The following is a 24,335-nucleotide window of genomic DNA, read 5'->3' on the forward strand; positions in this document are numbered from 1 at the left end:
CCTGTCCTCGCCGGCAAGAACAGCATGCAACAACAGCAGGATTCTTCTGCAGAAAGCTTTATTCTTCAGCTCTTTGTGAAACAAATGAGTTGGGCAGGACCCAGAGGGGAAGGAGAGGCTTGCTTATATAGTTCTCATGCTCTGACCTGGTTGGTGCGGCTCCATATGCCTTATTAGCATAACCATTTGGTGGGTCTCATTGGTCCTTATGCCAAGGCGCAATTAGCATGTAGTTTAGTGGTGTGGGATGATTTGTCATTAGGAAGTTCGGGGCCTTCCGGCTGCCCTGCATGGGGCGCTATTTTCTGAGCGCGGCTGCCAACAGACCAGGATGATGACTCTACAGTCAGAATGTCTTGTAACTCAAACTTTTCTGCTAAGTAGAAAAAAATACATCTGACTTTAGAAAAAGGATCTTTTTCTGAGATTTTTATCTTCAAACTGTGAAACATTTCAGAGTGCATAAATACAAAAATCTGAGGATTTTAGTTGGTTGGAACTTTGGAATTGAAGTGCAAGTTTTCTCTTGAGTTTTTAAATTAATGAACTGAAAGTGGAGCCCAAATAGGAATTTGAAGGAAGACTATTACATTGACCCAGAAATATTCTGCAGTGATGAAAATGGACATATGAATAATGTTATATACTGTGTGTTCTATCTAAATTAATTCGTTTCTAAGGAAATATATTTTTTAACGTTTCATATTTTAAAAAGTTCAATTTGTCAAAATCAACATGTCACATCTGTTACAAAGATTTGTCTCTTGCTGAACTATGGCCAACTAATTTTCCAGAAATGATATTTTTCACAGTTTATTATGTTCTCATTATCATGGCACAAACCACATCAAATGTATTTCTTGAGTGACACTCAAGATGTGTTAGCCATGTACATTCTGTGTCTGCACGTGGAGGTTTCAGTGTTTTAAGAGAAATAAGAAAGATAACTTTCAGGTTTCAATCACCCATAAAATTTAACATTTTTTTAATACTTGTGTGGTTAAGAAATAGTACAATACCATGAAAGAAATCTATATCCTACTTTTAAATAAAGCTGTCTTGTATTTACTTGGGTTAAACCTTAAAGCTGTTACTTTTTAAATGCTTATGTTTTACGTTAATTTAAGTGAAAATAAGGTTAAGAGAAAGTTTGGGAATCTATTATGGAATTAAATTAAAATATTTGAGCAATTTGACATTTATAAACTTTTTTTTTGCTCTTTTGTATTCAAATCTTATTTAGACAATTCATATCTGTGCAAGTGAAAGAATAAAAATTTATTATGGGGTAGCATAAGTTTAACTGGTATGTATGTTTGTTGTAAAGGATATTGCTGCGAAAACAAATGAGTGTGTTTTTCTACAAAGGTTAGAAGAAACCATGATTCTACATCATTGTTAAATGGGCTTAATATTTTTCATTATTCTTTATGTACTAGAGGTTCTTCATGAAAGGGAGATGTTGAAAAGAGAATTTGGGAATGTGGGAAATTTCTACCCCAGGAAGTAGGCAGGTTAAACTCTATTCTCTAGGATCCCAAAGTAAAGAAGTTTCAAATTTATTGTTTCCTTCAAAAATTTGAAAATGTGAATCATGGTTTGGTTGAGTTGCTTGACCTCTGTCTTCTGATTGGGACTACCTTCCACTTTTTTCCTGCCTGCTACTTCAACATGTCTACATAAATAAGGGGACCAGATTCCATTGTACTACAGATTGTTCATGTGGGAATATACACAGGAGCCAAAGGAACCCGGGATTGCACTACACCTGCCCTCTGACATCGGTGAAAAATCCTCCCTCTGCTTAATGGCAGAACCAGGTTCCTTGACTTCCTTTATGAATAAGGATAGTGCTACTTAACTCTGATGTCCTAGTTCATGCTTCATATACATATGTATATATAGTATGTGTGTGTGTGAACTGAGCTGAAACTTCTCCCTGAACTCTCCTTTCAATGAGAAAAAAATAAATGGCTGAGGTTTGCAGTTTGTCAAAAGCTTTGAAAAGATTGCTTTAGCAGCCTTTATTTCTGGAGGTTTGTACTGCCTTTCCACTCTTAAGAAGGACCTGGTGGGATAGCCTAATTTACTTCATGCACACCAATTATTAATACAAACGTCTATCTCGGCCTACTTCCTTTCATTTATGCGATTTCAGGGATGGCCAGTCAGCCATGCTCCAGGCAGGACATAGAACCATTCATGCACTGGAGTCTGTACTTTATTCTCTCCCCAGTAGGCTCCACACATGCTGTGGCTGCAGCCCATGCATGCTATCTTTTATCCCTTGGCAGTTATTTAGAATCATTCAGGAAGAACCTGCCGAGCCTCATCAATAGAGGTAATTTAGCCAGTGGCTCTAAAAATGCTGAGTTACATTCCTTGTCTCACCTGAGAACATTTATTTTGAGAAGAAATAAAATGTATTCAGTATACTTTTGAAGACTACATTACAGTATCTAACTTAGTTCCAGCATCACTAACTGTATAAAGTTATCTGTTAAAATAAATCAAGGTGACTTATTTTTCCATACCATCAATTTTATTGCAGTGGGAAGTGAAGACTGTAACTAGTTTTCACAATTTGGGTCTTTGTCAAAAGTTCTTCCAGTTGTTTAGGAAGAAAAACCCAAAAAAGAATCTGAAAATGTATTAATTTGTCTGTCAATTGTAGGAAAGCAGGCAAGTGGTTGTGATGAAGGGAAGTCCCTAAAGCCGGTTGGGATTTTTTGGAGTGGAACGGGCAGGGGCACACCAGGCTGATAGGAGAGCAGAAAGTAGGGTATGCCAGGGGTCAGGAGCCTGTAGCGATTGGAGGGAGGCCCTACTGGCTAAGGGTCTTTCCAGAAGCTAAGCCAGTTCTTTGACCGCCATGTCTTACTGAGCCTTGACTCAGTCACAATGAGATGCCATTACCTTTGATAGAGTGAAAGTGAAGCTTTAAAACAGTCCTTCCTTCTGGAACTGCCTGAAGGTGCTAAGTGTCACATTTCTTCCTCTGGCATTTCAGCAGCACTTTGCTTACATAGGCGCTCTGACTTTTAAAGTTCTGTGATTTATATGGCTTTGTTACAGAAAATGTAGGGATTAGTGATTCATGGAAATTCTGTGGAGGTTCATCATGAGCAATGTCTAAAGACAGTAAGGATGATAGAAAAATTCAGAGTATTTTAGACAACATATTTTGCATAATTATACGTCCAAATTGAATCCTTATTGAATAAATACAGATAAAATTATTAGTATACTATGTTTTTGAGACTTTATTCCTACAATTAAGCCTAAAGAGAAAGAAATGTGAAATAACTAATGTAAAAACCGTGTCTTTAAAAACAGTTAAAACAGTACTGGTAAAAATGATCATAGATAAACACAGCAGACACTCTAAATTAAAGTGATAAAAGCATCAATACAGTTGAGCTTATTAAATATAGTCTAGTGAATATATCACAAAAATAATGTCACAATAATAAAAAGAAATCTGACAGAGAGATGGATCCCACACCTCCCACATCCTCACTTTCCTCTTAACAGTTTAGATGTTACCGTCCAACATTTTAATTATGCTCTTGCATCCACCTGTACCCCCTTCACCCTCTCTCTCTCCATCCCAGCCTGGGGAAACCCCAAGCTTAATTAAACACACCTCACCACTACGTACCTGCACCCACGTGTGGTGATGCTATAATCTGGTTTCATTTTAAATTTACAACCACTGATCTCAAGAGGATCCATAGCGCTGCCCAGAGCCCAAATCCACGTCTGTAATCCAGTCACTGCCTTGGTTTCTGAGCTATGTCAAACCTTCTCATTATTCTTGAACCCACCAGCCTCTCTTCCCTATTTAACTTTGTTGTTGATGACTTCGTCTCTTATTTCCATGAAAAAAACAGAAGCCATCAGAACATAACTTGTAGAAATTCCACCTCCAGCTCTGTTAATTTACCCCATGTGTCCTTTCCTCCTGTCACAAGGGATGAACTGTCCCTTTGCCTGCGCAGCTGAGCCCATCCCCTCGGCCTTGCTCCGTGACTGCTCTTGCAATCTTCTCCCTCCCTATCATTGAGTTTCCCTCTCTATTGGGTAATTCTAGTCACATAACATGAAACCATAATATCTTCCATATTTTAAAATGAACAAACTGCCTTGACCCCGTATCACTCTTTCCCTGTCACTGTTGCATTTGTTTACTCCCACCACCCTTCACAACAAAACTCCTAGGAAGAGTTGTCCACAGTCACCAAATACTGTTTTCTCATTCTCTCTTGAATCTAACTAGGCATTCATCTCTACTGCCCTGCTGAAAACATTCCCTTCAGGGTCACTAAGTACTTTGACCATGACAAATTTAGTGATCAGGGTTTGGTTCAGATTTTACTGGACTATATTCAACACAGTTGATTGCTCCCTCCTTCCTGAAACTTGCCTTGCTTGTCCACTGCTTGTTTTCACTGTTGGGGTGAACCCCCCGGCTCCCCACCAGCCATCCCTTCTCAGTCCAACTAGTTCTTTGTCTTCTTCACGGACAGTAAATGTTGGAATGCTCAAAGGCTCCATCTTTGGACCTTTTTCCTTCTTTATATTTACATTCACTCTCTAGGTGATTTTCATATAATTTTACGGTTTCAAATATATTATCTAGGTGTCAAAGGCTCCCATATTTCCATCTCCACCCTGGACTTCTCCTGTGAACTCTGGGCTTGCATATCCAACCATCTACTCAACTTCTCCATGTGGGTGTTTCATAGACATTTCAAACCTAGTATGTCCAAAACCAGAGCAGCCCCCTAGGGTCTCCTGTCCAGCAGTAAGCCACATCCCCATTCCTTTGGTTGCTCCAGTCAAACCTGGGAGTGATTCCTGACTCCCCTTTCTCCTCATGCTCCACTTTTTGTCTGTCTGCAAATCTGGCACCACTTTCTCCATGATATATGCAGAATCTAACCACTTTTTAGCTCTTCGCCGCTATTTGCCTGGCCGCCCATCTCATCATTCATCTTTTACTTGGATTGTTACAAAAACCTCCTATTGCCTTCTTACAGCTTTTTTCTCACAATTAATGATCCTTTTCAAATTTAATTCAAATTATGTCACTTCTCTGTACAAAACCTCCTCCCCGTGGTTTCCAGCTCACCCTGATTAAAAGCCAAGTCCTTAACATGACTTACGAAGTTCTCCATGTTTCTTCCCTCCACCTCTCTGACTTCACTCCTTACCCATCTCTTCCTCTAGTCGGGACGTGCTGTCAGTGACTTAAGCACTCTAGCTCTGCCTTGTAGGACACTCCCTCACTGTTCCTTTTTCCACTTTTTCTCTGTTAAGAGTGTCTTTCCATAACCAGTCTATAAAATAGCACCCTCCTGTTGAATCGCTCAATTGCCTCTTTATCACATACATTTTTCTCCTTAGCTGTTGTTACTACCTGCCACATTATTTGTAAGCATTCTTTCCATCTGTCTCCCCCAAGAAGAGTGAGAACAGGAACTGACTTAGTTTTATTTACTATATTCCCAGTACCTGCAGAATGCCTGGCCTGGAGGTCCTTAACAAGTATTTAGTTGAATGAATAAACAATTCACCTTACCCTTCCCACATCCATCCCACACCCAGCAGACTCTTCAGAGTCCCCTGAGATTTAGGGCATGGGATACTGCCATTTCTGCTCCCTGCATCCAAATATGTCGGTATTTGTCCTCACTTTCTCCTTTTCTCATACAAAGCAATGTCCTGTCTCCTACCCGTTATTCCCTGATACCACTTCTGTGTTCTCTTACAAATTTATTTTGCTCTGCAGTCTGTTTCTTTTCTCTCTGTTAACAGTTGTGGCTTTGTCTGTTTGTGAATATTTTCAAATCCTGCCCACCTTATGATAAAAACAAAGAAACAATTTGTTTTCCTTAACCCTGTATCCCTTTTGGCTACTCTCCTATTCCTTGTCTTCCTTTCACAAACAGTTACTCAAAAGAATTGTCTACTAAGTTTGGCGAATATTTGGTGCACATACTTTCCGCTTTTTGCCTCCTGTAGACATTGCTGATTAATCCCAGTGCTCTTTCCCAAAGCCTGTAACTCAGCCTCAGAAGCTGCATTTTCTGTGTGAATGAACACATTATCCAAGGCAGACACTGGCCACCGTTCGGAGGCACTTCAGATGACACCTGCTGGCATCTTTGGAGCTTCTACTTGTCTAGTACCCTCGCCTTACTGCTCAGGCAGTTACAGTAAAGATTCTGACTTTCTATTTGTTAAATACAATGAACTCTTTGAGGTCTTCATTTAAAATTCCCTTTTTGAAATTCTCCCTAATCTTGACTTCAATAACTCTAGGTTCTTGCCATCTTTAATTCTCCTCCTCCTCAGTTTCCTCTTTAGAACACTCTTCCTCTCTTGCTCCTGAAATGTTTATATTTCTCTACTCTGGGTTTCTTGACTTAGAGTGAATGATTTGCTAGAGAATACACGGATGGACTGAAGGTTTTTATGTGTGTGCTCAAGTGTCTCATGTCTGGGTATTTCTAACTAGAACAACTATAGCTTTTATTCAATTCAAAAAAGGGCTAAGAATCACTGATGATTACTTCTTTGGGGTGATCTCTCCCACACCACAGCATCTGCCACCAGCATGATGGAAGTGAGAGCACAAAAGCGTTCAAGTCAGACAAATCCATGTTCATAGTCCAGCTGTCCCTTTTAGAAGCAGTATGACTTTGGGAAAGTGACTCTCAGAAACTTGGTGTGATCAGCTACAGTATGATGGAAACAACCCTTATTGTAACAGGGACGTCATTTGTAAAGCTCCTGGTGTCTTGCGGTAGTCAGTAAGTGGTAGGTAATGTGATGCAACCCCAAACATCTTGGTCCCTAAAGCACATGTTTCTCAGCTTGCAGAGCCTGTTCTCCCCAATTTTAAAATAGATTTCCACTTTTTAGGGTTCCACTTCACTGGTGCAATAAGCATTATGTGACTCATGCATTATGAATTAATTGACTCTGCTGGCACACATTTATTAAGGCAAAGCATCTAGGATAAGTAGCTGTAGAGACCACTGTCAAGTTCACCTTTACACACAATATTTAGAAAATTGGAACTGGGCACTTACATAAATTTCATCAGCCTGAGAGATGTTTATAAAGTGGCTTCCATGATTTATCTAGCGTACTTTTAAAGATGTTAATAAACATGGCAGAAACCAAATTGTTCACTATATACAATAAAAATTGGCAGGGCAGTAAAAATTGCCTTTGCATTCTTTAAAGTGAACATGTTTTTAAAACTATGGAGGCTGAGCAGGTGTCTTTTCTTCCATGTATTCCATATGTTTATTGTATACTATTAAACACATTTGTGAAATTCATCATTTATTTATACCTTGATAGCACTTACTAATCCCATGCTAGTGGGTGAAACGTTTGGTACACACTTACAGAAAAAAAGGATAACTTCTTTAAATAACATCATGAAATAATATACCTAAATCCCAGAACCAAATATTGTTCAGAACAGCAAAGGCTCCCACAACCAGCCTGGCAGGAATGCCGTTCCTCATGGAGCCATGACCTCTTCTCCTTGGTGCTCGACTCTAGAACCCTCCTGCCTCTCTCTGTCTCTACTCCTAATCCACTCCTAAAAGTGATGGGGGGATATAAAAAAGTAAATTTGAAACCTTTGTGTATTGAATTTTGAAGAATAGTTTCAAAAAATTTTCAACATTCTTCCAAGAAACTAAAAACACCTAAATTGGGAAAAAGTTGGAAAATGGAATTTAAAATCATTCATCCAAATCTTTGTGTGAGTGAATCTAGTATAGAAGAAATTAAAAAATTTAATTAAGGTTCTGATTAAAAGTTTTCTGCAGTGAACTAGGTATCAGGTGATAAATATTTTTATGATCAAGACAGCAAAATTTTGAAAAATATGGGAAACATTAAACCTAGAAATAGTTCCCATAATTCCACCTTTCAGAAATAACCATTTTCATACTTTTTCTCTCTTCATCCCTTCCTCTTTTCCCCTTCCTCCCTCCCTTTCTTCTCTTCATGTAGATTTACAAATATACATGTGAATACATAAGTATCCGTATATAAAATTGTATCCCAGAAAATCTATAACCTATATTTTATATATGACAAGTAAAATATATGAACTTTATAGTTGGAATAACACTGCACTTTCAATATATTATATCATAAGGAAATAATTAGAGGTATAGTCAAATATTTGTATAGAAAGTATAAACGTTATTTATAATAGAAAAATCTGAGCCAACCTTAGTGAAATATTAGGCATCCAATAAATTTTAATGCTGTAAATTAATGCAGTCTTTCTTATGTTCTGTATGTGAAATTTTTAATGACAAAAAATGCACATTATAAAATTCTTTACTTATGTTCCCATTGTGAACATGTAATCATCATAGAGACAGTATAAATATGGCATTGTTAGACTATATAATAATATTTTTAATTATTGTGTGGAGGATGTGTTAATCTTATAAAATATAGCAGTAAGTCTTCAGATAAGCTATGTTATTTATTTATGAAAGGCAAATATCATGGAAGTTTTCCAATTTTGAATCAAATTCTATTTACTTTCATTGAACCCAACAAAACCATCACTATGTTTGCTGTCACTCTGTGACTTTCTCAAATTTTAAAGAAGACATATCCACCAGGTTTGAGACTATAGCTATATATTTTCCTCTAGAATAATGCTGTTTCCTTCCCAGAATTAAAACCAACAAGGGTTAAGTATTTTTCAAAAGAAAACCTTAAATTGAAATGCTGTTATCTAAGTATTATTATGCAAGTGAGGCTAAGGTAAGAATTATTAATGTCTATCCTGTAGGGAAACACAATGGGCAATATAAATTATGACTAATGTTTGTTTCAGTCAAGCATGTAAGAGTCCTTGGAAGCATGAGCAGTTTACAGACAGTGAGAGGATTATGTAGTTTTTATAGCCACTTTTAAATTAATGTACATAATCCATAATGCTTTATTTCTTTAATTGCTTTTTCTGTAGCATACCATTTGCATATTAATTTGTTTTTTAAATTAATAGAAAATTTTTATCTACATTTTAATTAGTTTCATGAATTGTTGATACTGGTTTTATAGCCTACTTTAAATTACCATGCTATATTTGTGTAACATTTTATAATTTACGAAGTGATTTGATATAATATTCTCACTTTTATTAGATATGGAGGCATAATCAAACTAGGGAGTGATTTGTCTTCAGAATAGAGCTCTCATGCTTTTTGTTCTGTGGCATGTGTATATAATCCTCCACTGAAGTCTCTGCAGGCGTCTGCCTTAGTTCCACTTCTATTATTGGAGTAAGATTCCACGGAGGGGGTGGACTTCCTCTTTGACATAGATGTGTTTATTCTTCAGTGAACAGAAGCCAAGAGAACACTTTCTGGGTTACTAGATTGGGAGGCTGCATTTTGAAAATATAGCCCTGTAATATAAGAATAGTTAACTTCCAAAATTGTTCTTTAAAAATATTGTAAACTCTCTTTGGACCAGTTAAAAATATTCTCACCTTGCAGCCATTCAACAGTTGTTATTGAGACACTTTGTAACGGGCATAAGGATATTGGGGATTAAATGTGAACAGATTCACTGTGCAGTGAGGATGCGCAAGATTCCTGCCTCCTGGTGCTGCAAGCATAAAGTGCATTTGTTCATGTTCTGGCACAGACTCTAGGACTGCAACTCTTGAAAGTTAAGGGATTCTACTGAGGTGGTTTCATGATAGGATTCCTATGGGTCCTCAAAATATCCTGCCACCAAGACAGTCTTGTTGCTGCTCGGAGTTTCTAGGATGTCGTTATAAAGCTTTAATTGGATGCCCACTTAAGCTGCTATTTTCATCTAAAAGGAAAAATGAGCTTGACATCTGAATGTGTAGATTTGAGAATTTTCAAGAGATAACGAAGTTATAGTAATCATTTTCAAATGACCTTGTTAGACAGTGTTCCAAAATACAAAACATAAAAATGATTTCGAAGTATTTTCTTTGAACTCAAGAGAATGAAATAAATCTGAATCGGAGGGTATTAAAAGTAGTAGTCAAGGTTCGGTTTCTCACGGTGAGTTTCTACGTTATTGAAGGATTTTAATTACCTTGAAGCAGAGGCAGCACCTTTTAGAGTTCCATGAACAATACTAATATTCGTTCAGGTTTCTGTAAATGAAAGTGTTTTTATTTAAAACTTATCACAGTAAAGATAAATGTGGGTCTGTTATCCTAATCAGTATTCAAAGTGAGATTGCCCTTTAAAAGTACAAATTTTGTGTGCCTATCTGTGCAAGTGTTAATGGGAAAGCAGCATTTATCCCATCTGAAAAGGAATGACACAGATTTACCATCCATAAAAAAGTGTCATGTAATGAAAATAATTGCCTCAGTTGGAAATCTAAATGACTTTTTGATTTAGAGAAAAGTGTTAGCACTTCCTGGCAACCATAACTGTGATAATAGCCTAACAAAGAATGGTTGATTTTGCTCGTTAATTGCCTGAAGTAATAATACATACTCCAGTGATACGTCATCTCATTTATCATGCTCTGTTGTGGTTTACTTGCCTCTCAAAACTTTGAACTTGCTTTGAACACTTTTCTGTCAAGCATCAGCTACTGGCTGATGGTTTTCCACCATACTGCTCTGATTACCACTCTTTAAAAGTCAGCTTCTCCTGCTGTTTCTTTTTCTTCACGCTGGTGCCTTAGCTGCCTGGAGGGCATTGCATCAAGCTGTTGACGTACAGTAAATCAGCAACTCAGAGCACTCACATTCTCCATCTTTACATGTGTGTTCTAAAACTTTAGTAATTCTGTGATTTAGCTATTTCTCTTGGTATGGCTCTTGATTATGCTAGATTCAGGTTTTTTATTTATAGGAACAGTTTGGTGATTTGCTTAGAAAAAAAGGCTTTTCAGGAATTCCATTTTAAAAAATGCAACTTAAATTGCCTTTTGTAAGCTTTAATCATAACGTATAAATATTCATTCAAGGTGTTTTTTAGAAAAGCAAAAGAAAATAACTTTCACAGTTGATTATTATTAATGGTCACTACCTATAAATTAGAGTAGAATAGAAAAATATCCACTAATGAGTGAAAATACTTCTGCTTCTCAATGAAGGACTCAGAAGCAGCTTAAAGAAATTCTGAGATTCTTTCAGCGTTTTCCTGTGAAGAAGTCTTCATCACCAAGTGCGCTCAGTCACCAGGAAGTTTCAGAGATGCTCTTCATTCCTGGTCTCATGTCTACTCCCCTTCTGTATTTGGCATTCCCATGGGGAGACTGGCACTGCCATGCGCAGCAAACCTCTCCCCTGATCTCTTCCCCCATTTGCCCAGTTTGGCTGTATTATGTTGGCTGTAAGACTCCAGCTGCTAGACTGTTCTCTTTTGATTTTATTGGACTAAAGTTGATGTACAACATAATATTGGTTTCGGATGCACAACATAGTGATTGGATAATTATATACATTACTAGATGCCTGCCACTGTAAGTGTAGTTTCCCCTATTTCCAAACCCACGTATTATATTGGTTATATTCTATATGTTGTGCTTCCATTCCTATGACTAACTTCTTTTTACAATTTGCAGTTTGTATCTTTTTATCCCCTTACCCTGTTTCACCCATCTTCCCGCCCCCACCTCCTATGGTAACCAACAGTCTTCTGTCCATATTTATGGCTCTATTTCTTTTTTGTTTGATGGTTTAGAATTTTAGATTCCACACATCATTGAAATCATATGGTATTTGTTTTTCTCTGCCTAGCTTATTTCATTCAGTGTAATACCCTGTAGGTCCATCCATGTTATTGCAAATGGTAAGATTTCTTTCTTTTTTATAGCTGGATAATATTCCATTGTGTATATGTACCACATCTTTATACATTCATCAATTGAGGGGAATTTAAGTTGCTTCTGTATCTTGGCTATTGTAAATAGTGCTGCAGTGAACACAGGGGGTGCATATATCTTTTTGAATTAGTAATTCTGTTTCCTTCAGGTAAATTCCCAGTTGCTGGGTCATATAGTATTTCTTTTTTTGAGGAACCTCCATACTGTGTTCCATAGTGGCTGCACCAGTTTACATTCTCACCAACAGTGTAGGAGTGTTCTCTTTTCTCCATGTCCTTACTCACACTTGTCTTTTGGATATTATCCATTCTGACTGGTATGAGGTCATACCTCTTTGTGGTTTTGATTTGCATTTCCCTGGTGATCATTGATGTTGAACATCTTTTCATGTGTGTGTTAGCCATCTGTATGTCTTCTTTAGAAAAATGTCTATTTATGTCCTCTGCCCATATTTTCAATTGGATTATTTGTTTTTTGGTGTTGAGTTGTATGAGTTCTTTATATATTTTGGATATTAGCCCCATATTGTATATATCATTTGCAAATATTTTCTTCCAACAGTAGGTTGCCTTTTTTGTTTGGTTGAGGGTTTCCTTTGCTGTGCAGAATTTTTAGTTTGATGTAGTACCACTTGTTTATTTTTACTTTTGTTTCCTTTGCCCATGGACACATATCCAGAAAGAAATTTCTCATCTTGAGGTTCATGAGATTCTTGCCTATGTTTGTTCTCAGAATTGTATGGTTTCATGTCTTACATTTAGGTCTTTAATCCATTTAGACATTATTTTTGTGTATGATACAAAACAGTGGTCTAGTTTCATTCTCTTCCCTGTAGCTGTCCAGTTTTCCCAACACCATATATTGAAGAGACTTTTTCCCATTGTATATTCATGGCTTCTTTGTCATATATTAATTGGCCATATATATGTGGGTTTATTTCTGGGCTGTCTGTTCTGTTCCATTGACCTGTGGGTCTGTTCTTGTGCCAATATCATATGGTTTGAAACACTGTAGCTTTGTAGTAGTTTGAAATCAGGGAGTGTGATACCCCCAGCTTTTTCTTTCTCAGGATTGCTTTGGCTATTAAGGGTCTTTTGAGGTTCCACATAAATTTTAGAATTATTTTCTCTATTTCATTGAAAAATGCCATTGGTATTTTGATAGAGATTGCATTGAATCTAAAAATTGCTTAGGGCAGAATGGCTATTTTGACAGTATTAATCCTTCCTATTCTTGAGCATAGGATATACTTCATTTATTTGTGTCTTCAATATATTGCATCAGTGTATAGTTTTCAGAGTACAGGTCTTTCACCTCCTTGGTTAGGTTTATTCCTAGGTATTTTATTCTTTCTAATATTATTATAAATGGAATTGTTTTCCTGATTTCTCTTTCTGCTAGTTCATTGTTACTATATAGGGACACAACAGGTTTCTTTGTATTAATTTTGTGTCCTGCAACTTTGCTGAATTCATTTATTAGTTATTAGGTGGAGTCTTTAGGGTTTTCTATATATAATATGTCATCTGCAAATAGGGACAATTCTACTTACTCCTCACCAATTTGGAGACCTTTTATTTATTTTTCTTGTCTGATTTCCATGGCTAAGGCTTCCAGTACTATGTTGAATAAAAGTGTGAGAGTGAGCATCCTTGTCTTGTTCCTGATCTTAGAGGAAGAGCTCTTAGCTTTTCACCATTGAGTATGATGTTGGCTGTGGGTTTGTTGTATATAACCTTTATTATGTTGATGTATGTTCCCTCTTTACTCACTTTATTGAGAATTTTTATCATTAATGGATGTTGAATTTTGTCAGATGCTTTTTCAGCATCTATTGAGGTGATCATATGGTTTTTATCATTTCATTAATATGGCATATCACGTTGAATGATTTGCAGATATTGTACCATCCTTGCACCACTGGAATAAATCCCACTTGGTCATGATGAATAATTGTCTTGATGTATTTTTGAATTTGGTTTGCTAATATTTTACTGAGGATTTTTGTGTCTGTTCATTAGGGATATTGGTCTGTAGTGTTCTTTTTTTGTAGTGTCTTTGTCTGGTTTTGGTATTAGAGTAAATAAATTTGGAAGTATTCTCTCCTCTTCTGTTTTTTGAAATACTTTAAGAAGGATAGGTATTAGCTACCTTTGAATGTTTGGTATAATTCACCTGTGAATCTATCCAGCCATGGACTTTCATTTGTTGGGAGTTCTTTTCATTACCAGTTCAATTTCATTACTAGTAATCAGTCTGTTCAGATTTTCTCTTTCTTGGAAGATAGTGTGTTTCTAGGAGTTTGTCCATTTCTTCTGGGTTTTCCAATTTATTGGCATATAACTTTTATAGAGTTGTCTTATAATTCTTTGAATTTCTGTGATATTGGTTGTAACATCACCTTCATTTCTGATTTTGTCTATTTGTGTCCTCTCTCTTGTTTCCTTGATAAGTCTTGCTAAGAGTTTATTATGTTTGTCTTTCAAAGAACCAGCTTTGGTGTCATTGATTTTTTTCTATTCTCTTGGTCTCTATTTTATTTATTTTTGTTCTGATTTTTATTATGTCCTTTCTTCTGCTAAATTTGGGCTTTGTTTTTTTTCTAGTTCCTTTAATTGTAAAGTTAGATTGTTTATTTCAGATTGTTCTTGTTTCTTGTGGTAGCCTTGTATTGCTATAAACTTTCCTGTTAGAACCGCTTTTGCTGTATCCCACATATTTTGAACCACTGTGTTTGTTTTCATTTGTCTCCGTGTACTGTTTGACTTCTTTTTGATCTGTTCCTTGTACCACTGATTATTTAGAAGCAGTTTTGTACCCTCCATGTCTTCATGTTTTTTCCAGGTTTTTTCTTGTACTTGATTTCTAGTTTCATATCATTGTGGTCTAAGATGTTTGATACAATTTCAGTCTTCTTAAATTTATTGAGACTTGTTTTGTGTTCTAGTATGTGATCTGTTTAGTAGAATGTTCCATGTGTACTTGAGAAAAATGTGTATTCTGTGGCTTTTGGGTAGAATGTTTTATATGTCTGTTAAGTTCCTCTGATATAATGTATCATTCAATACCTGTTTCCTTTGTTATTTTCTGTATGAATGATCTCTCAATTCATGTAGGTGAGGTGTTAATGTCTCCCACTATTATTATGTTGCTGTCAAATTCTCCTTTAGGTCTGTTAGTATTTGGTTTTATATATTTAGGTGCTCTCTGTTGGGTGCATAGATGTTTACAATTGTTATATTCTCTTGTTGGACTGATCCTTTTATTATTATATAATGTCCTTCTTTGTCTCTTATTACTTTCTTTGTTTTGAAGTCTATTTTGTATGATATAAATTTTGTAACTCCACCTTTTTTTTAAAATCCCTTTTTGCATGGTATATTTCTTTCCACCCTTTAGTTTCAATCTGTGTGTATCTTTAGGTCTTGAATGAGTCTCTTGTAGGAAGCAAATAGATGGGTCTTTTTTTTTCATCCATCCAGTCACCCTATGTCTTTTGATTGGAGAATTTAGGCCATTTGTATTTCAAGTAATTATCAATACACATGTACTTACTGCCATTTTGTTAAATGTTTCCTGTTGTTTTTGTTGTTCTTCTTTGATCCTTTCTTCCTCTCCTGCTCTCTTCTCTTGTGTTTTATGACTTTCTTTAGTGGTATGGTTGGGTTACCTTCTCTTTTTTGTGTATATATTATAGGTTTTTGATTTCAGATTACCACGGGGTTCTTATATGACACCCACTGAATGTAATAATCTATAATAAGTTGATGGTCACCTAAGTTCAAAAGCATTCTTACAGCACTATATTTCTTACTTTCTGTCCCCCACATTTTATGTATAGAATATCTTCTTTTATAGTGTTTTATTAAGTGATTCCCTTAATTAATCTTTAGATGCACTGCTTTTACTACTACTGTCTTTTTACCTTCATACTAGTTTTTAAGTAACTGACCTACTACCTCTGCTATATGTTTGCTGTACCAGTGGAAATTTTTTCTTTCTTAAGTTTCTTGCTTCTATTTAGTGTCTTGTCTTTTCCTCTTAAAGTCTATTTAACATTTTGTGTAAGACTATGTTAGTAGCAGTGAACTCTTTAAACTTATGTTTAAACTTATGTTACCTTTATCTCTCCTTCAATTCTGAATGATAACCTTGCTGGGTAGAGTATTTTTCGTTGGAGGTTTTTTCATTCAGCACTTTGAATATATCATGCCATTCCCTTCTGGCCTGTAGAGTTTCCATAGAAAAATCAGCTGATAACATTATGGGATTTATGTAATTTGTTGCTTTTCTCTGACTGCTTTTAAAATTCTTCATCTTTGATCTTTTACATTTTAAATGTGAATCTCTCTTGCTGTTTAACTCTTTGGGTTCATCTTGTTTGGAGCTCTTTGTGCTTCCTAGACCTGTTAGATTGTTTCTTTCCCCAGGTTAGGAAAGTGTTCAGCTATTATCTCTTCAAATAATTTTTCTACTTCTTTTTCTCTCTCTTCCCCTTCTAGGACTCTAATGTAGATGTTAGGATGTTTGATGTTGTCCCAAAGCTTTCTTACCCCATTCTCATTCCTTTTAATTCTTTCTTCCTTCTGCTGTTCAGCTGAGTGCTGTCCATCACTCCATCTTCCAAGTCACTGATTCGTTCTTCTGCATCCTCTAGTCTAATGTTCATTTCCTCCAGTGTGTTTTTTATTTCACCTATTTAATTCTTCATCTCTGGTTCTTTTTTAGGCTTTTTATCTCTTTCACCTCAAGTTGTGCTATTGTTTTCTCAAGTCCAGTGACTATTTTTATAACCATTGCCTAAAACTCTTTAGCAGGTAGATTGGTTAATTCTGTTTCATTTAGTGATTTTTTTTCCCCCCAGGGGTTATTTCTTGTCCTACCATTTGGAGTATATTCCTTTGTCTCCTCGTTTGGTATGACTTTCTCTGCTTTGTTCTATGAATTAGTTGAAAGGGCTTGATGTTCCAATATTGAAAGAATGGCTTTGTGTAGGAGAGTTCCCTGTAGTAGACTGTGTGTGCCTCATGGTTTTGGTAAGTTGACAGCAGAAGAAATGTGAGACAGGCTTTTCCTGGTGCTAGGGCTCCCAGGACATGGTCCTGGGGTTGTGGCATAGGGGGCCTGTTGGAGGGGATCCTGGGAAGAAACCTGTGGGTTTTGTGCTGGTTGTGGATAGAGTGGTGGGCCAGTGGCAGGTTGGAGGTCACTCCAGGTAAGTCCCTGGATTGGTGCCAGCTGAGTCCCCTGTGCCTTCTCAGCCATAGGCCTATGCATACTGTTGTCTTCTCAGGACTGCTCTGGGGAATTCCTGCTTTGGGTGCCTGTCACGTCCCTCTTGCTGTGTGAAGTTCTCTGTGCATGTTCCACCTCAGGCCCTATCCAATCTGTGCTATCCTGGGAATTGTTACATCAGTGGCTGCAGGCCTGCTGGCATCTGGGATCAGGCACCATGTGTATGCAAACCTTAACCCATGGCCCCTGTGAACTCTCAGCTGCTGTGGAGAATTTCTATGGAGGCCGGGATTAGACATTGTCCACATTTGTTCCCTCATGGCCTCTGAGTGTTCTGGGCTGCTCCAGAAAATTTGCATATTGGCACCCACAGGTTCCCTGGGGGTTAGAATTAGACACTGTGTGGGCATGGTCTCCTTGTGACCCCTGTGTGCTCTGGGCTGCTCCAGAAAATTTGCATATTGGCACCCATTGATTCCTCTGGGGGTTGGAATTAGACATGGTCTCCCTGCAGTCTCTGGGTTCTCTGGGCTATGCCAGGGACTTCCTGCAACTGTGCCTGCTAGTTCCAGCTGGTGGCGAATGGTCAGCCCTGCTTGTGTGTTCTGCCACAGTGCTCTAGGGAGTTGTCCTACTGGCGCCAACCCTCAGCTTCATGCACCCTCCCTGTAAATGTGTGGAAGAGCACAAACAGTGGTGCTGACTAGCTCCTCCTGTCACAGATTGCTTTCCAATGGCTTCCTTGCCAATCAGTGGGATGTTTAGTTCTGGAACTTAGATCTTTCACTTATGATCTAGTTGGACTTTAACCTGCAAGGCTTTTTCCTGTGCATCAGGGCAGGGGTCCATGCCTGGCTGTCCCAGCCACACCCTGCCCCTTGCCTGTTCTGGTTGCTGTGCTGGTGGTGGAGTTCCTGTTTCTCTGTTCTGTCTCTTCTGCCATTTATGGGTTTTTATTGGGTCTGATCTTTCTGTCCCTTCTTGTATAGAAGATGTTCCCTTCAGTACTTGCTCTTCCTCAGGGTGAAATGCTCTATGCATAGGTGCAGATTCTGTGTGTAGGTGGAAAAAGGTAGGTTCAGCCTCTCTCTAGTCTACCATCCCCCCTGCTTGACTTTTCCTTACAGGTATTTGAGGGGTCTGCTAATGAATACTTTGCACATTGAATAAGAAGTCTTGGTGTAGGTAGTCCTGAAAATCTTGTGTAAGATTTGTAAAGCTTGCATTGTATAATCATGTTTTAGGGAGTGTTAACCAAACTTGTCATTTTTCTGTGAAGCCTGTTTACTAATCCACTTCCATCTCTTTTTCATTCACCCCCACCCCCATACACACACCTGAAATTTATATCTCACAGTAGGGTCATCTGAGTTCCCTTGTGCAATATACCTTACAGTGCCTATATAAAAGTCAACTCTTAAATTTTAACATAATTTACTATTTGTCCTCCCTATTACTAACATAAAATTCACAGTGCAGTGTGTATTTCTATATAGCAACATATGAATGTGTGGAAATTTTGCTACAATCATTGTTGGTTCAGTGTAATGGCAGAAATGCCACACTTTAAAGATAGACAGGAAAAGTCTGACATAGGCAGTACCTGGTGAAATGGTAAACCCAGAGAGGGGCTAAGAGAGAGAGAGAGAGAAGGAGAGTCTTCTCTGGGAGTTGTATTAGCTCCATGCTTTTCTATTTAATACCCAGTGGCATACAGCCAATACAATAAGATTGACCATAGGAATCAAAAGTTCTTAGCAATGATGCTAAAATATGTTCTTCTGAAAAAAAATTCTTTCTGATTTTAAAGACTCCTACATTTTAGTTTTCACAAAAAATTTCATATAAGAGGTATAATTTATTCTGGGATTCTATAAAAGATACAGGTTCACATTTTTGAGATTGTATTAATTTAAAACTTCAGAAAGATCAGAAGCTTAAAGCATACAGAGAGAGAGAGCTAGAGTGCAGGCAAGAGTGAGCCCATATTGTAACTTCATCCATTACATGGATCTGGGAAGAGCCATCTTTGAATGTAGGTGGAGAGCTCTGCCTTGATAGGCTCTCCATTTTAGAGCTGATTTTAGGGCTGTCTATTACCCCTGAGAGCCTTGGCTGACCTGGCTACTATACTTGTATCAGTTACCAGGTGGAGTGCCTGTTGGTCCTAGGTCTGCATCTGCAAGCATAGATTTATACTTCTGCAACCTGGGAGTGGTTAGGATATTGAGCGTCCACTCACTTGAAGAGTGCTTTAGTACCATCATTTATCTGAACAAGTTTGTGTGCAGCTGTGAATTTAAACTTCCAGAATGACCTCATGGGAAATGCATGAACTTTGGAATGAGAATTGTGTTTAAATTCTGGCTTTTCCACTTCCAAGATGTGCGATTTTTGCTTATTTCTGTGAACCTCAGTTTCTTCATTTGTAAAATGAAGAACAGACTCTTCTCTGAGAGTTGTATTAGCTCCATGCTTTTCTATTTAATACCCAGTGCCATATACAACTGATACAATAAGATTGTCCATTATTAATTTATTTTTTAATTCCCTAACTTGATGTGAACTTTTTCTTTCATCCCATCTTACACAAAACTCAACTGGAAGTTTTAAGAAGGTGATGTTTCAATTTATGTTATGTGTGTTACAATTATGCTGATTTGAAATTTTTATCAACCTAAGCAACAAGGAAGTGACATTCAAAATGAATTAGATTGGGGGTAACATAATCTATTGACTGAGTGTGGAGTTTAGATGTACTCTAACTGAGCCAAAGCCCTCTCAGTTTCTTTTAAAATGTCCTTAGGTTAGATTATGCAGAGTAAAAGATATATGTTTATTTTTTTTTAATTGGCTGAAAATGTTATTGAAACAATGAGAAATTCAAAGACTCAGTAAGTCCTAGAATGAAAATATCTGTCTCTGGTTTCCTTAACTCTGCCATCTTTGTTTTGTAGCCCATGGTTATAGTCCCTTTAAGTAGCCCCCTTCCTTGTGAAGTGTAGTTATAATGTGAAGTGTAGTTCGCTTCTGCCTTCCCTTAAAGTCTCTGGTTTAATTATGGAGCATATGAAAGAAAACCTTTGACTCATTTTGGAGTTACATATAACAGACTGTAATATCAAGATTTTAGATAAATAGCATAGAGTGAAGATATTACGATAGAATACTCTTGTCTAAATTTGTCAGTAGTTAGGTATTATTACCCTCAGGAATACTTTGACAAGATTTTCAGAAGTAGTTCAGATTTTGGTCATGAAAACATTCATTTAGGAAAACAGTTCTGTAATTGTTTTTCTTTTTTCTTTTTTTCAATTTCAGGGTCAGCCTGGTCATCAGGTAAGTGAACTCTTTACTAACAAATTAATTTCAATTTAGGATTTCCCCGGAGTGGAGGTTTTTCTGCAGTTCTTTTCAAAGGATATTAAAAAGCTAGGAAGCAGTAATCATGACACCACACAGTAGACCCAAATATTTCCCAGGAGTAAAGCTTTGGGGCCTCTCCAGGGTTGAGTGAGCCACATCAGCTGTTGGACCAGATGGCAAGTTTAACAATGTACCATCATATAAAGCAAAACTCTTAACTGATCTGAAACAGTGTCACAGGACTTTCATGTAAGATAAAATGACTTAGTAGATGTCAGGTATGAATGGGTTTGCATTAGGTACTGATTAATCATGTACTAATAGTGCTGTAAAGCCACGCAGACTCTGATTATTTAGACTGTGATCCTACCAGCTACTTTTGATTCATTATATATAGATATTGAATTTGTTCTACACTTTCAATAAAAGCCAACTGCTGAAGACATGACTTATAATTAAATATGAAGGAAGTCAATGGGAAATCTTTTCAGCTCTAAATCATTTTTAATAAAATGAGGATGTTTTAGGAAGGGGAAGAGTACGTCTAAAGTTGAAAGAACAAAAGAAAAGAGTTGTCAAAATGAAGAGTTAATAAAAAATGGCAAACTCAATATTAATACTTACTCTAGTCTTGGGAAGCTAGAGAGAAGGAAATGCCATTATTAATGTTTTACTTTTAACACCGCAATATCTATTGACATAATTGTTTACTGTGTCCCTTTACATCTTTTTCTTAAATGCTACTTCTGTCCTAGGTTGTTTCATAAATAAATGATTTTCATGATATCCTTTTGTAGTTGATGTCATTGTCTATTGTTTGTTAATTCTCAAACCAGACCATGAGTATATTATTCGGTTTTTATGAGCTCTGTGTATAAGAATGTCTAACAAAGAAAACCAAAGACTCCACATACTTAAGAAGAGCAATCTTTTTCAGACTACACATGAGAAACATTTGATGTGTAATTAATTCATGTTCATATCAGAATACTCTCATTATTTGTGATTTTCACTCTTATATTCTAAGCTGGCTGAAGGTAATTATTGGAGGGGAAAAAAACCCGTGAAAGAAAGTTGTAGCTTATCTCCTAAATTTGAAACTTCTACATTAAAACGAAGACAAAATAAAAACTGCCTTGCATGCTTTATCTTACTTAATGCTTACAATAGCCCTGCAGAGTACATGCAGGATCAGAAGAGATAAATTGCTCTCATGAGGTAACACCATAAAAGTGGGAGCAGAAGTCAAGTCTGTCTCTCAAACCCTCATGCTCTGTAGCACTCAGCTCTCCAGAGAAGAGTAACAGGTGAGATAATAGATGGTGAAAGGAGTTGGAATGTTCGTTTTGAGAGATGATTATAATCCTTAACATATTTTAAGTTTTAATAGGACCTCTGTCTTAGACTGCTCGTCCTACCCCAAAGCAGTCCTGAAGATAAGGATTTGGGTACAAATAGTTTATGTGGGAGATGATACCAGAAATTTATGCACTAATTTCCTTTCCCTCATTGTTGAGAGTCAGGCCTGGGTGTGACCTCGCTGGCGCTTCTGGCCCCAGGCTGCAGCTGCTGGAGGAATGGGGGCAACCGCCGGGACTGGGGTCCTGTATGGCAGCACTGTCTTAGAGGGAGGCAGTGGCACGGCTTGGCACCTACATCTGCCACAACATCCAAGTGCAAGTGTCCTGTAAACAAAACAGAGTGAGAAATTCAGATCTGGATATAAAGACTTGGAAATCTGAATAGTAAGACAGCATTAAAAGCATATTAGTTAATGGGATTTAAAGGTTATAACTGCAAAAAGAAGAACATGGTCATAATAAATCTTGAGTCTTACAAACACAGTTCATGAGCAGAAGACGATTAACCAGCCCAGGAAGCCAAGAATAGACAGAACCAGGAATATCATGGATCACTCTTGCGAGGATTTGAAAGGGTACCATGGCACTTTATCAAGTCTTATATTTACTATGGCTCTTCAGAAAAATAAGGTCTATCTAATTGTCCATGCCTGAAAATTTTGGCAACTTTAAAGGATAATAGGACTGGCATTTTCAAATGGTGAGGTGCTATGGTTTTTTTTTCATTTGTCTACTAGTTTGCCTTTAGTAGACCCTCAGATCACACGATCTTTTCAAAGTTCAAAATGCCTACTTCAGGTCACAGAAAAGTGAGAGCAGTGGAAGAGTAGGTCTGATGGGAACTGTGAACCAAGAAATACCCTCATGTTGTCTTTTCTGTGGCACAAAAATAGGCAAAGAATTTTGTTGCTATGTTCCTAAGGAAAAGTCTGACCTACCTCTTATCATTACATCGCTATCATTTATATTTTTCAAAAGAAAACTCCACTGTTAGATTTTAAATTAAATAATTCTTAATGAAGTTGTTCATTTAGTACCTGCTGATTATTAAGTTCGCTCTGAGATTTTTATAATTACAGATAAATTTTCATATACTAGCTTCTTTCCATCTATATTCTTCAGTTTCCTTACTACCTGCTGCAGTCTGTTACTTTTCCAGCCCCTAATCTGCTCTTGGGAAGTTTCTTTTGAAAAAATTGGATCTTAAATAGGCTATTAACTCCAACAACAAATTTTATCTATCTAAAAATTTAATACTCAGGAATGACCTATGTAGTAGCTATAATTATCAATATGTGCTGCAAAATTATAGTATTTTCTGCAATTATATCTTACATTAATACCATAAATCCATTTTTTCCTTGAGTAAATTTATATAAACTCTACATTAAATCTGTTTATGACAGATCTAGAATTTACACGCAGTGAATAAGCAAGTAATGTACATTTAAGGTTTAAATCAGGAAATTTTTATGGGTTCTTAAATAGTTGAAAAGTTTCTTTTATTTGATCAAATTTCTTATACAATTTTCATGTTCCATTATTCAGCTCACTAAAAATCATTTTATTCACAAACAGTGTATTTATAATAACAAGAACTTACAATTTGGGGCACATCCTCCTATTTTTCCTTCATTTTTTTGGTGACTTAAAATGATACCTACTTTTTTCTTAAAATGTTGACTTCCTCAATTTTCCTGTTTTTGTAAGATTTCTGAGCTAAAACTCTTCATAACATTTTTTTGTTATTTATATATATGATTCAATATAACTGATTTACTTACATTTCTTCCCTGCTAATCCTTTCCTCCCTCATCCCTGTATCTACAGAGTACACACTGTTAACTGTGGGGACAAAAAAGGGTGTGAACATTGCAAAACTTTGTCCTTACCATCTCTCCCCATCTCCTTTTGCAATTAGTCAAGGGAGAGAAAGGAAGAAGTTGCTACCTAGACAAGCTTTCTCCAAACAAGTTCCCTTAACTAGTGCTCAGACCCAGATTTCCTACCTGCGCCCTGAGCCATAACCGTGTCACCCAGGGACGAATCTTAGCTAGACTATCTACTCTGTTGAAAATCCATACTCCCTATGACTGGGCAGTATGAGAGAGAGACTTCTAAAATCCCAAAACCCAACTTGCAATGGATTTTCCATTAAGACAGCATTACCAATAGTGTTTCTGTTGTACAATATGAATTTTTTTTAGGTACATTAGGGATAGGCATTTGTGAATTGGGCTGGAAAAATAAACTATATTTATATTATGATTCCTGTGGGAAGATATAATCAGATTTCCAAGCAACTGACTTCCAAAAAAGAGTTGTAAATGTTTGAGTTGGGATATTGCACATTTTTTAAGGTTTATTAAAAGATTTGGGCAGAATTGTAATTGGCAACTTGTTTTTCATGTGCAAATGTTTATGCCAGTGAGGGTTTTCTTGCATATGTTGAACACTCCCACATCATCTTATTCACAGTTTTAACGCAGA

General features: G+C 36.9%; 1 protein-coding gene across 1 annotated transcript in view; it reads left to right on the forward strand.

The window, feature by feature from the left end:
* COL25A1 (collagen type XXV alpha 1 chain) overlaps positions 1-24,335 on the forward strand; it is a 457,450-nt gene that overhangs the window by 254,025 nt on the left and 179,090 nt on the right. Inside the window, exon 5 of the mRNA XM_037020206.2 lies at positions 20,440-20,457. Within this exon, the coding sequence (XP_036876101.1) occupies positions 20,440-20,457 (18 nt within the window). The remainder of the gene's footprint in view (positions 1-20,439; positions 20,458-24,335) is intronic.

This window comes from Manis javanica, chromosome 5 (assembly GCF_040802235.1).
Source record: "Manis javanica isolate MJ-LG chromosome 5, MJ_LKY, whole genome shotgun sequence".
NCBI lineage: Eukaryota > Metazoa > Chordata > Mammalia > Pholidota > Manidae > Manis > Manis javanica.